This window comes from Microcebus murinus, chromosome 6, assembly GCF_040939455.1.
Source record: "Microcebus murinus isolate Inina chromosome 6, M.murinus_Inina_mat1.0, whole genome shotgun sequence".
NCBI lineage: Eukaryota > Metazoa > Chordata > Mammalia > Primates > Cheirogaleidae > Microcebus > Microcebus murinus.
The window spans coordinates 75319385-75332476 of record NC_134109.1 but is presented as its reverse complement, the minus strand read 5'-3'; the positions used below and the strand labels follow the sequence as shown (position 1 = coordinate 75332476).

General features: G+C 33.7%; 1 protein-coding gene across 1 annotated transcript in view; it reads left to right on the top strand.

The window, feature by feature from the left end:
* Nucleotides 1–9214, top strand: part of DPH6 (diphthamine biosynthesis 6) — a 175115-nt gene extending 165901 nt beyond the window's left edge. Inside the window, exons 8-9 of the mRNA XM_012766346.3 lie at nucleotides 6328–6415; nucleotides 7632–9214. Coding sequence (XP_012621800.2) covers nucleotides 6328–6415; nucleotides 7632–7685 — 142 coding nt within the window. The 3' untranslated portion in view covers nucleotides 7686–9214. The remainder of the gene's footprint in view (nucleotides 1–6327; nucleotides 6416–7631) is intronic.
* The last annotated feature ends 3878 nt before the right edge of the window (nucleotides 9215–13092 follow it).

The following is a 13092-nucleotide window of genomic DNA, read 5'->3' as shown; positions in this document are numbered from 1 at the left end:
TACATTTGATAAACTGCCACATCAGTAGCCTGTGGGTTCCATTAACTCCATCCTCTTTTTCCTTTTTCTTGGCTTTAACAACTTAGAATGGTGATGCTAAACATTTCTCTTCACTTATTTAGGGTTATTATTACATATAAACTTTGTTTTTAAATGAATTCAGTTCATGATGAGTAGTGTGATTTCTTTGCCATAAATTGTTAAAATTAGTGTAGTGAAAAACAGGAACTTTCTTCAGTTTGTTACATTATTACCGATGCTCTAATTTATGTTGCTCTTCTTGTATACTAAGAGAGCACTTTATCTGCTTTTTCTAAATTCTTAGGCTTCTTGAAAAAGATTGTCAGAATTATGCTTGATTGAATGGACAGCTTCAATATTTTTAGCACTAAGACTTGACTTCTTTGTACATATTATTAATGAGGGAACGAGTAATAAAAATTAAGACAGCTCTAGGTGGATGTTCTAAAAAATACATTTATTTAGTGAAACATGGCAAGACATTTTCATTACCATATACAATATTTATGTACTCTTCTTTCATATTCTTCTAACCTCTTTTCCAGTAATAATAAACATAATGGTAATTTATTTGACAAATATTTACCAAATACCTATTATGTCCAAAGCATTCTACTGGGGACCATTGATGTTCAAAGTTAGTTTCTGTTTTCAAAGGGGTAGGAGGAAGACACATCTGTGTATAATTATAACACAAGGTAGTAAAGGATAAAAGTCCTAAGATTATAGATGGGAGATATTTCTTCTGGCCATTATGATCACAAAACGATTCATGAATGAAATATTCATGGAGTATTACTTCTATGAAATAATATATTTTGATATTCAAGGAAAACATCTGCATGTTAGGGTGAAATTATAGTATAATGGAAAACTATTAATATGGGACTACCAAATTAGAAAAAAAGCATAAAAATAAAAGGAAAAGATGTCAAAGAATAATACTTTTCCTGTTTACCTGACAAGTTGAAGTCCTAGAGCACCTAGAAGTCTTTATGGACAACCTAGAATTATAAGACATTTACTGCTTTATACTATATAACCAGAAGGTCTATCATAGTACTTTAGACCTGGAAAATGAATTCTTTTCCTCAATTTTTTGTAGACAGGGAAGCCTAAGTCTGACAGAGACAATGGCATGAGAGGAATCAGTTATCCTGTTAAAGAGAAGGTGTCAGGGAAGGTGTATTAGAACCCTATAGTGCCAAAATGAGCTTTTCAGGGCAACTGAATAATCATTTATTGAGGCAGATTATATAGGTGGAACCCTGCAAATTGCTGTCCTGCTCTGTAGGAGTTCTTCCTATAACAGAAGAGATGGGCAGGCAAATCAACAATACATGATAACTGCTACCATATGGATGTGTACCTTGAGAACACAAAGGAAGCACTGCCTCTTCATTGTTACTCATTTATCAGTTAATCACCAATCTAATTCTGATGCTTAAGCATATTCTTTGCTTTTTTTTCTTCGTAAGCTATGCCGCACTTCAGCTTCATAACTTCTTATTTAATACATTTTCTGTAGATTGTCTTGCCATTTCTTCTCACTTTGCTAAATCCTTCCATATTTAAAGGCTTTGGCTGCCATCACCTGTAGTGCTAGGTCTCATACCTGGACACTCAGAACATAGAGTAGCCACTAATACTTGTGTGTTAAATATCATTGAATTAATTTGTCATTCATTGTTTATTATTTTTTATTTATTATATCCTGTTTCACTTTTATGTATTCCTTTCTTGGGTTATAAATAAAGGTTATAAGTTAGGAAAAATCCCAGTTTAGTGGAAAAAGATTTCACTTAATATATACAAAATCTTTCCTCCTCCTTAAAATAGATATGTGGTTATCAAACCTGCCTAATATACACTAAATGTTGTGATGTGAGTAAACGTGCATTGTGTATTCTAAAACTGTATGTAAGTGAAAGTCATTTTATTTAGAGATAATCTTCCATATGATACAATGTAAATTTAGTCCCTATAACTATTTTTTAACAATTGGCCATTAATAATACTAGATCCTGTAATTTAGAATTCATTTTGGGGACAAATTGAACAAATTCTGTTACGTTTGCTATAATAGTGGTCTGCCACAATTAGCATACAACTAATCATTTTTTAGGAATCCTGTTTAAAATGTCTGATTCAAATGACATCTGTTTTGATTAAAAAAAGAAAAAGATAATTTCTAAGGGGAGAAAAAATAAAGTGTTACATGTAAAATTATTTGATTATAATTAGATTTTTTAAAAACACAATTGAATTCTTTTTGTATAATGAAGTAATTCAAAGTGATGGGGTGGTTCTAGAAGTTTATTATGAGATACATTTTGCCCAAATTCCAACTGACATTTTAAAACTACTGTAGGAAAGACCAATATAACAGTTTTATCTGTAAATAATTTTAAAAATTTCTATCTAGAACATTTTACAATTTGATTTTCATGTCAATTAGTATGTGAAGTCACTCACATCTAGAAACAAATTTCAAAATCAGAAAATGAATTTTTTCATGAGGAGCCCTCATGAAAAGAATTATATTATATATATTCTTAAAAGCTTAGCTTTTATGAAAAGAGGACAATTGTAGGTCCTCAAAAAACCTACTTTCTCATTACTTATTATCTTTATATATATTTATATTTATATATCTCAGAATTGAAAACTAAAATCCTAAAGTTGTATTAATGAAAGCAATCATTTTCTTCTCTCTGTTAATGCACACATTTTTTTCAGTGTCAGTATTTGATATCTTGTATTTCTATTTGAATTGTCAATATTACTCTACTACTGCTACAAAGTTGCTACGTGTGGACTAGATGGATGGATGAAAGAATAGAATGAAGAAAGGAAGAAAGGAAAGACTAAATTCTATGGTTAAAACACTGTATACTGATTTTCCACTTCCCCCTGCTACTCATGTCTTCTACCCACTCAAGGCATGACTCAGTATTAAACATGGTAATGTGATATTTCAAAGTGAGGATAAGGCCAGTACTTTACCTTATTTGCCTTCTCATATGGATTCCATGTCACCTGGGATTTTATTTAAATTTATGCACTATTTTCCTGATATTTAAATTTTCAAACCTACTAGCATTTATTTTTATTATGCTAGAGATGTTATATGATATTATTGGTACATGTGTGTGTATATATGAATATGTTTATATACAATATGCATGTATGAGAAAGTATTTACAGTCATGTATCACTTAATGACAGGGATATGTCCTGAGAAATGTGTCATTAGGTGATTTTGTCTTTGTGCAAACATCTTGGAATGTGCTTACACAAACCTAGATGGTAGACGACTATATACCCAGGCTATATGGTATAGCTTATTGCTCCTAGGCTACAAACCTGTACAGCATGTTATTGTACTGAATACTTGAGACAACTGGAATACAATGGTAAATATTTGTGTATCTAAACATAGAAAATGGACAGTAAAATATGATATAAAAGATAAGAAATGGTATACCTATATAGGGCACTTACCATGAATGGAGCTTGCAAGACTGAAAATTGTCCTGGGTGAGTCAGTGAGTGAGTGGCTATATGGTTATTTATTCAACAAATGTCTAAGGAATACCAGGCAATGTACTCTGTACTGAGCCAGGGGTAGGGTGGAACAGGGTCAGACAAAGATGAACAAAACTGCTCCCTCCCTCAGAAGGAAGACAAGTGCACAAATACATAATTATAACATAGTGGACATGTTGTGAAAAGGCTATAAACATAGCACTAAAATACATAAAGGAGAAAACTAGCACTGTGTGATGCTGTTAGAGAAGGCTTTATGGAAATAACATTTGAGATGTCTGTGAGGATAAGTGTGAGTCCACAGGGAATATCTGTGTACATTTTAATGAAACAGACGCCATATGTTTGAGCAAGAGAGGTAAACAGTGCTTTGGCCCCAAGCTAGCACAGTTGTCTTTTTACTGGAGAGGGGGGAACAAAGACCATGGCTGAGTTTCAAAAGATAATACCAAGGTGTTTTTTTTTCTTTTGAGGTGAGAGGTAGAGCCTGACCCCACACCTCAGGAGCTTGGTATCAGGGAAGAAAGGCTCAGGCCAGACTCAGCTGCCCTTTTGATGTTGTAAGTAGGAGTGAGCCTAACACAGCAATGAAAGGGAACATGGGTGAATTTGTGGCTGTGGAAAAGCCTCAGCTGTATGAGAGGTCATGTGATGACCATCACACGGATTACTTGTATTAATAAGGAAAGTGGAGGAGGACAGCCAACTGAAAACCCTTTTGCTGTGGCACAACTGGTCTTAATTTTCTGGGTTAATCTGAGAATATTCTGACAGATTCTCCTTTTAAGATTCAGAGAAATCCATGAAGCAGACAGAAATCAGAGATCTTTGAAAGTTGGGTGTCAGGTGATAGTCTATAAAAGAGAGAAGAGCAATAGTGGCATTATTTTGTTTGAAACTAAATACTGTTCATTTGCAATCTAGTCTCTCCCAGTTGACTCTTGCTTTATATAGTGAATGAAATGATGTCAGTTATGGATTTAATATAATCCATAAAAATCACAGTCGTCTTCATTTAGTGCTCAGAATGTTATATATTCTCTCTAGATAACAATCTTGATTCAGAGTACAGTAATTACATCAATTAAGTAAATTATTTGCTGTCATCCTTCTGTTTCTACTGGAAATAACTAACCTAAGAAAGGAGAACCTGAAGTCCATTCTGCAGAGATAGTATTGGTTCAGGTTAGTTATAGTTTTGGTGGACCCCATTGTCAAGAATATCAAAACCAAGCTGCCTAGATTAAGCATAATTAAGGCTCAAGGCCAGTTTCCAAGGCCAAGGTCAGGAACAGAGAGATGAAAATTTAATATATGAGTGAGATCATAAACAGCAATTGAGGTTTAAATCTGATTAAGGAGCCAAGATAGGACCAGAGCAGGCAGCTCTGGAGGAAATGGAGAAACAGTAAGGTTAAGGCTAACAAACCAAGTGGGGGCCGAGCAAGAGGGGCAGTTGGTAGCAAGCAAGATCTCCTCCTCTGTACTTTCTCTTTCCTCTTCATCATCATACCTAGAGACATCTTTTGGTTTATGTAGCCTGTGAAGGCAAGATATATCATTCTTTCCACCAGGATCCCGACTCTTTAATGATTCTGTTTCTGTTACAGTATAAGTTGCTTTCCTTTTAATGTCATAGAAATCCCTTTTAATGTTATTTTTCCTAAGCATTAGCAAGATGCATATTTTATACTAAAGGTTCATGAATGATAATTTGTTTTTTTTAAATCATCAAACATACTTTTTTCTTGATCTTGAATCTTTCAAGTGGAAAGTAAACATATTTTTGCTTATGAAAATTTAATATTTTAGAACCAAATATTTTGAGGTGTCTTCTGTTGCTGCTGAGTAACTTTGCATCACAAAAGTGAATCAAGAAGGTTTTTAGATTTGCATCACAAAAGTGAATCAAGAAGGTTTTTAGATTAGTGGGAAAGAGTCAAAGTAAGGATTTGTTTTTCCCTACTACAATGGTCAAAATCCTAATAATCTATTAACAATGGAACTACTTCCCAAGGCATTTAAGAGAAATGAGGAATTTCTATTTTTAAATTTTTAGTTGAAATGCAAAACATTATTGCTCTCTTAATAAACAATAAAAAATAATTAGTTATTAGAACTTCACACATAATCTTAGTTATTCATATGTGCTTTACAGGGTATCTTTGATAAAAGTTGAGTTAATTTACATGTATCCATATGGTGCCAGCAAGCAGTTCATACCATTTTACCTGAATATGGTAATTACTATGTCAGACAATCAATTTTAATAGCAATGATATTTCAGTGTTAAGAGTTCATCTAGAGCTTAAAAACCATCACCAGTACTTCTTTTGTGAAGGATAATTGAGATTTTGTGTGAAACACTGAATGAATTACCTCTTGAAAATGAAAATAATAATGAAGATAAAGCACTAATGTTTAATGCTTAGCCCATACTAAGAAAATTTGCAAAAATGAAATCGAACAGGATTTTAAGTCTCAAAAATTTTTGGAGAGTTTTGAGAGAACCTAAAAGTTGAACTGTGTGTCCAAGTAAAGATGAAAAGCTTCATTGTTTTTTCTTAAAGGATAATATTCTCAATCCTTTTTCCAATTACATATTGAATTATTGATATATATATTAATCACAACATGTTGTATACCAGTGGAAATAAATACAAAACAAGAATTTTTGGTATTTTCTAGTCAGTAGCAGGAGTGATTTGCCATAGCTTATATAGTAAATAAATGCATTATAAAATTTTTGTATTTTAGGGATTCATCAGAAGTAGTCATACATTCAGCTGATGCATTTGCACCTGTGGCTTATCTACGCTTTTTAGAATTGCACTTGGAGGACAAGGCAAGTAAATTCTAAGATTGTTATTTCATTAGAAAATTGAGATATATGCACTGACTCTATAGATATAATTCTATAACAAAAGATAACAGTATAAAGAAAATTGATTCTAGCATTGGTGATTTTTTTTTCAGTTACTCAGTTAATAACTAAGAATTTTACAGATTTTTATAGTTTTGAGAGCTCTGTATGCTGCTAAAGATATTACATTTCTAAAGGGTCCATAGATCAATTAAAAAGGGAATAATATATACATTAAAAATTAAAAGACAAGACAATATAAAGCCAAATATTAAATCATCTGGCAAGATAAGAATTAGGTTATTGTATATAAGTATTAGGGGAAAGGTTTGAGGATGAACTGGATCTTCATTATACCTAAACCGAAAGGAAAAGGAGAAATAAAACCTTTCCAAAAATATCCATGAAAACAGAAGCACAAGTAAAAGATAGAAAGTGAGATAGAAGTGCAATAAGGAGTTTTATTTTAAATACATTGATTGTCAAGTTACAGCAGAATTTCTATTTAAAGATGCCTTGTGGAGTAAAGATATAGATTAGATCCTTCAATCAAAAGGTCTGGACCTTGAGATGTTGCTTTATATTTATCACCATAGAAATGAGAACCGAAACTATGTGAGGAAATGAGAGTAGTGACAGGAAAAGAATTGGAAAAAGTCTCCTGTATCTTCAGTATTCTTTCCCCAAGTCTTGAGGCACACCCATAGATATATATACTACATGATCGGGAATCTAAAGGATTAAGAGGATTAACGAGAATTCAGCAAGGCAGGAAAAGAATGGTAGTGCCAGAAATCTCAGAAAGAGACACAAGTAAAGAATAGTTACTGCTGTCAGTCCTTCAGAAAAATGATAGACAGGATTGAAAATAGGTCGTTGATTTGGGCTGGATGATAACTGTCGGTGACCTTTTACCAAAATTCTGGTAACCCTCAAGAGAATGAAGTTATACTACCCAAACAACTTTCAGATTCAACTTTACTTCTAGGTCTCTGCAACTTTTGCCACTCTGTAAACACACAAAGAACAAAAACCACCAGATTTTTGTTTGGACACATGTCACCTTGTTGTTTTGGTATTTCAGTGGTCTTCATGGTCTATTTGTGCTATTGCAGATAGCAGTATTACTTCTTTAAAGTGGGATATTCACTGACACTAAATAATTTTGGTGCATTTTCTTTCTTTCTCTCTTTTTTAGGTGTCCCCAGTGCCTGACAACTACAGAACATCTAATTATATTCATAATTCTTGAAAAGCATTTTTGAACATTGTTTTCACTAAGCTGCCATTTCTACACAAAGAAATTACATAGTATTTTCTCAGTTATTATGATTGGTTTTTTCTCATTACCTTTTCTTTATTTCTTAGAAAAGCATACCTTAATCAAAAGAAGTTAATAGAACCATTTATTAATTGGTAAAATGTCAATGGCTTATTCATTATTATTGCCAACTTCCTCAGGATTCACTCTTTCTTTTTTGTTAGCACATCCTCCCAATAACCTTTGTGTGATATGTGCCCCTTATTTTTTCTTTTACTTCATCTGTAACCCTCATTCTGTAACATTTCTTTTCTTTCATCACACTAGCTTCTTTTCCTCCTTCTCTCTTTCTTATTCCCATCTCTGCCAATAATGCCATGATACAGAGGCATTTGAAAATGAAGATGAAAATGTGGTCACTTTACTTAGCCAATCAAACTTATTCTACTGGATGTCACCAAAGTAATTTATCATTTTTGTTTTGAATATATTTATGTTTCAAGAGTTTCAAAATTATTGCACAATCAAGAAAAATGTCATTAACTCTCACTTATTACTTTATAACTGATTTTAAAAATGTAATTTTTCTGCTCAAGATCAGGAGTTCAAAACCAGCCTGAGCAAGAGCGAGACCCCGTCTCTACTATAAATAGAAAGAAACTAATTGGCCAACTGATATATATATAAAAAATTAGCCGGGCATGGTGGCGCATGCCTGTAGTCCCAGCTACTCGGGAGGCTGAGACAGAAGGATCGCTCGAGCCCAGGAGTTTGAGGTTGCTGTGAGCTAGGCTGACGCCACGGCACTCACTCTAGCCTGGGCAACAAATCGAGACTCTGTCTCAAAAAAAAAAAAAAAAAATGTAATTTTTCAGTATTACTGCATTGACCTTAGAAAACTAAAAAAAAATAGACTTTATTTTTTTAGAAGAGTTTTAGGTTCACAGAAAAATAGAGCAGAAAATACAGAATTCTCATACACCCTCTGCCTCCACTCATCTTCCCCCACTATGAATATCCAGCAACAGACTGGTACATTTGTTACAACTGATGAACCTACATTGACAGACCGTTATAACTCTAAGTCCACAATTTACTTTAGGGTTTACTCTTGGTGTTGTACATTTTATGGGTTTTCACAAATGTATAATGACATGTATCCACTATTATTGTATTATATAGAATAGTTCACTGCCTTACAAATTCTTTGTGTTCACCTATTCATCCTTCCCTCTCTTCTAACCCCTAGTAACCACTGATCTTTTTACTGGTCATAGTTTTGTTTTTTCAGAAAGTCATGTAAATTGAAATCATACAGTATGTAGCCATTTCAGATTGGCTTATTTCACTCATTAATATGCCTTTACATTCCACCATTTCTTGTGATGGATTGATAGCTCATTTCTTTCTAGTGCTGAGTAATATTCCATGTCTCAATATATTCATTTATCAATGCCCTACTAAAGGACATCTTGGTTCCTTCTACATTTTGGCAATTATGAATAAAGCTGCTATAAACATCCATGTGCAGGTTTTTGTGTGAACGTAAGTTTTCAATTCATTTGTGTAAATGCCAAGGAGCACAATTTCGTTTTGCAAGAAACTGCCTTCCAAAATAGCTGTAATATTTTGTATTCCCACCTGCAACAAATGAGAGTTTCTGTTGTTACATACCCATCAATGCTGAGTGTTGTGTTTTAGACTTTTGCCATACTAGTAGGTTTGAAGTGTTATCTCGTTGTGTTAGTTTGCAATTCCCTAATTATATATGATGTTGAGCATCTTTTAATATCTTGGGGTTTTTTTGCCATCTTTATATCTTCCTTTGTGACGTGTCTCTTCAGAGAGAGCCCATTTTTATTTTTATTTTTTTAATTTTTTATTTCAGAGTATTACAGGGGTATAAACACTTTGATTACATAAATTGTCTTTGCACCACCCAGTAAGCATGCCCATCCTCCAGACGGCATGCACCACCTCCATTAGGTGTGGATTTATGCATCCCTTCATTCCCCCTCCCATCTGCCTGACACCCTATGAATGTTACTTCCCGTATGTGCACATTAGTGTTGATCAATTATTACCAATTTAATGGTGAGTACATGTAGTGTTTGTTTTTTCATTCTTGTGATACTTCACTTAGATACAGGGGTCCTCAAACTTTCTAAACAGGGGGCCAGTTCACTGTCCCTCAGACCATTGGAGGGCCAGACTATAGTTTTAAAAAAAACTTTGAACAAATTCCTATGCACACTGCACATATCTTATTTTGAAGTAAAAAACAACGGGCACGTAACCCACGGGCCATAGTTTGAGGATGCCTGATAGAAGAATGGGCTCTAGCTCCCTCCAGGATCATACAAGAGGTAATTCATCATTTTTTATGGCTGAATAGTACTCCATGGTATACTATACCACATTTTGATAATCCACTCAAGTATTGATGGGCACTTGCGTTGTTTCCACATCTTTGCAATTGTGAATTGTGCTGCTATAAACATTTAAGTGCAGATATCTCTTTTATAGAATGTCTTTTTTTCCTTTGGGTAAATACCCAGGAGTGGGATTGCTGGATCAAGTGGTAATTCTACCTTTTGTTCTTTGAGGTGTCTCCATAGTATTTTCCATAGAAGTTGTACTAGTTTGTAGTCCCACAAGCAGCGTATGAGTGTTCCTGTCTCTCTGCATCCATGCCAACATTTGTTGTTTGGGGACATTTTTTCTTCTTTTGTGAGACAGAGTCTTACCCTGTCACCTGGGCTATAGTGCCATGGTGTCAGCATAGCTCACCTAGCAACCTCAAACTCCTGACCTCAAGTGATCCTCTCACCTCAACCTCCCAGCGTGCTAGGATTACAGGTGTGAGCCACCATACCCAGCCTATTTTGAGACTTTTGATAAAAGCCATTCTCACTGGAGTTAGGTGATATCTCATTGTGATTTTGATTTGCATTTCCCTGATAATGAGAACATCTTTTCATATGTTTCCTGGCGATTAGTCTATCTTCTTTTGAAATGTTTCTGTTCATGTCCTTTGCCCACTTTTTAATTGGGTTATTTATTTTCTTGTTACTGAGTTTTAAGTGTTCTCTGTATATTTAGGATAACAGATCTTTTTCAAATTTGTCTTTTGCAAATATTTTCTCCCCTTCAGTATGGTTTATCTTCTCTGTCTCTCATACTATATGGTTTATCCTCTTAGTGGTGTCTTTCACAAAGCAGAAGTTCTTAATTTTAATGAGGCCAAGCTTATCAATTATTTCTTTCTTATATCATGCTTTTGGTGTTGTATCTAAAAAAAGTCATCATCAAACCGAAGGTCATCCTGATTTTCTCCTGTGTTATCTTTTAGGAGTGTGATAGCTTTGTGTTTTACATGTAGGTCTATGATAGATTTTGAATTAAACTTTGTAAAGGATATAAGGTCTCGGTATAGATCCATTGTTTTATGTGTAGATATCCAGTTATTTCAGCCCCATTTGTTGAAAAGACTATCTTTTCTCCATTGTACTGCCTTGTTCTTTTGTATATTTGTATGGTCTGTTTCTGAGCTCTGTAGTCTGTTCCACTGATTTGTCTGTTCTTTTGTGCCAGTGCCACAGTCCTGATTATTATAGTTTTATGGTAAGTCTTGAAGTCAAATAGTGTTACTTATTCAACTTTGTTCTTTTTCTTCAATATTGTGTTGACTATTCTCTGTCTTTTGCTTCTCCATATAAACTTTAGAATCAATTTTTCAATACCCACTTGGTGGGATTTTGACTGGGATTATGTTGAATCTATAGACAAAGTTGAGAAGAATTGACATCTTGATAATGTTGAATCTTTATATCCATGAACATGTAATAGCTCTTCATTTATTTGGTTCTTTGATTTAGTTCATTGAATTTTGTTAGATATCTTTTTTTAACTTCATTATTATAACTTAATATGTTACATGTTGCCTCAGTTACAACTGTTTGAGATTTTTCTTATTTTTGTTTTTGTTTTGTTTTTGAAAATAACAGCCTTTGTGGTAGTATTCTTGGATATATCCGGACAGAAATAATGAGAGCTGCTTTCCCAGAAATTCCATTGCATCTCAATGGCTTGAGTTAGCTCATATGCCCATCCCTAAATCAGTCATAGGGGCTAGAGTAAAACTTTCATCAAGTCACCAGCTTTATTTCTGAGCCAACCCATATAGTGAAGAATGGGTTGTTTAGAGGGAAAACAAAGTATGATTACCAAAAGAAAAATGAATAACTGCTGGAAAGCAAAAATGATAAGTACTATTCTACATGTTTTATCAAAAGCACACTGGTGTTTCAAACTCATATGAACAAATTCACCACATTCCATCTCAAATAACAGTTAGACCTAGAATGTGATACCTTGAATATTGTTCTCAAAAGAAATCTGTTCCCTAAATTCCTTCAGTTTTCGTTTATTCTGTAACACATTTGCAATCTAGCTTGACCTTAACTACTTTGATGAACTGCTGTTGGCCTTTTCTCAGTCTTTATAATCTTTAATCCTTTTCCTTGATAACAACAGCCACTGTCTCTTTGAAAATTTCCTCTATAATGGTTGTACATTGCTGTACTAGTCTGACTTTTCTATCTCTCTCAGGGCTTCTTCTATCTTCAGGAGCTTCTCTTCTTACCTTCAACATGTACATGTGCTTCAAGTTCTTTTTATGGGTCCATTCTTTTCTTTTTCAACATTTTCTGTTTCTGCAATTATCTCTTTTCCCACAAGTTTAATTTTTACCTCTTTATGCATATGGTTCTCAAGTCACTCTCTTTATAATCTTCCCATATTAATATCTACTCTTTCACTTTAACTCTAGATCTTTATTTCTAACTGGCTGCTGGGCATGGCTACCAATATGTATAATATCATTATATATAAAACTTGAACTCATTTTCCCCTCCAAGTATACTTCCTGTTTTTTGTTATTTAACACAATATGTTCTCCCCCTAGTAACCAAGGTAGATAGAATATTGGCATCATCTCTTAAGCTATCTCTCATTTACTGTGAACATTCATTCAATTGGTTATCTAATCCTTCATATTCTAGTTTTAATATGTCGCTTACATCATTCCATCCCCGTGCCCATCTCTCTAGTTTAAGGTGTATCTTGCCCAAACTCTTAGCCAGGATACACTTGATTTAAGTGGACTCCTTACTTTTAACTCTCCACATTTAATTTCAGTGCTATATTGATTTTCTTTCTAATATTTATTTTCCTGCACAAAATTTCACAATAGTGCTAAATTATTTTCAATTTAACTTGCTATTTTCATACTTAATTTTTTCTTTATAAAGAATATTAGAGACATGGGTTTCCATTTCATGTTGCATACCATTTAATGAATCCTTTCTTGTTTATCTTTTTTGATCTTATTGTTAGA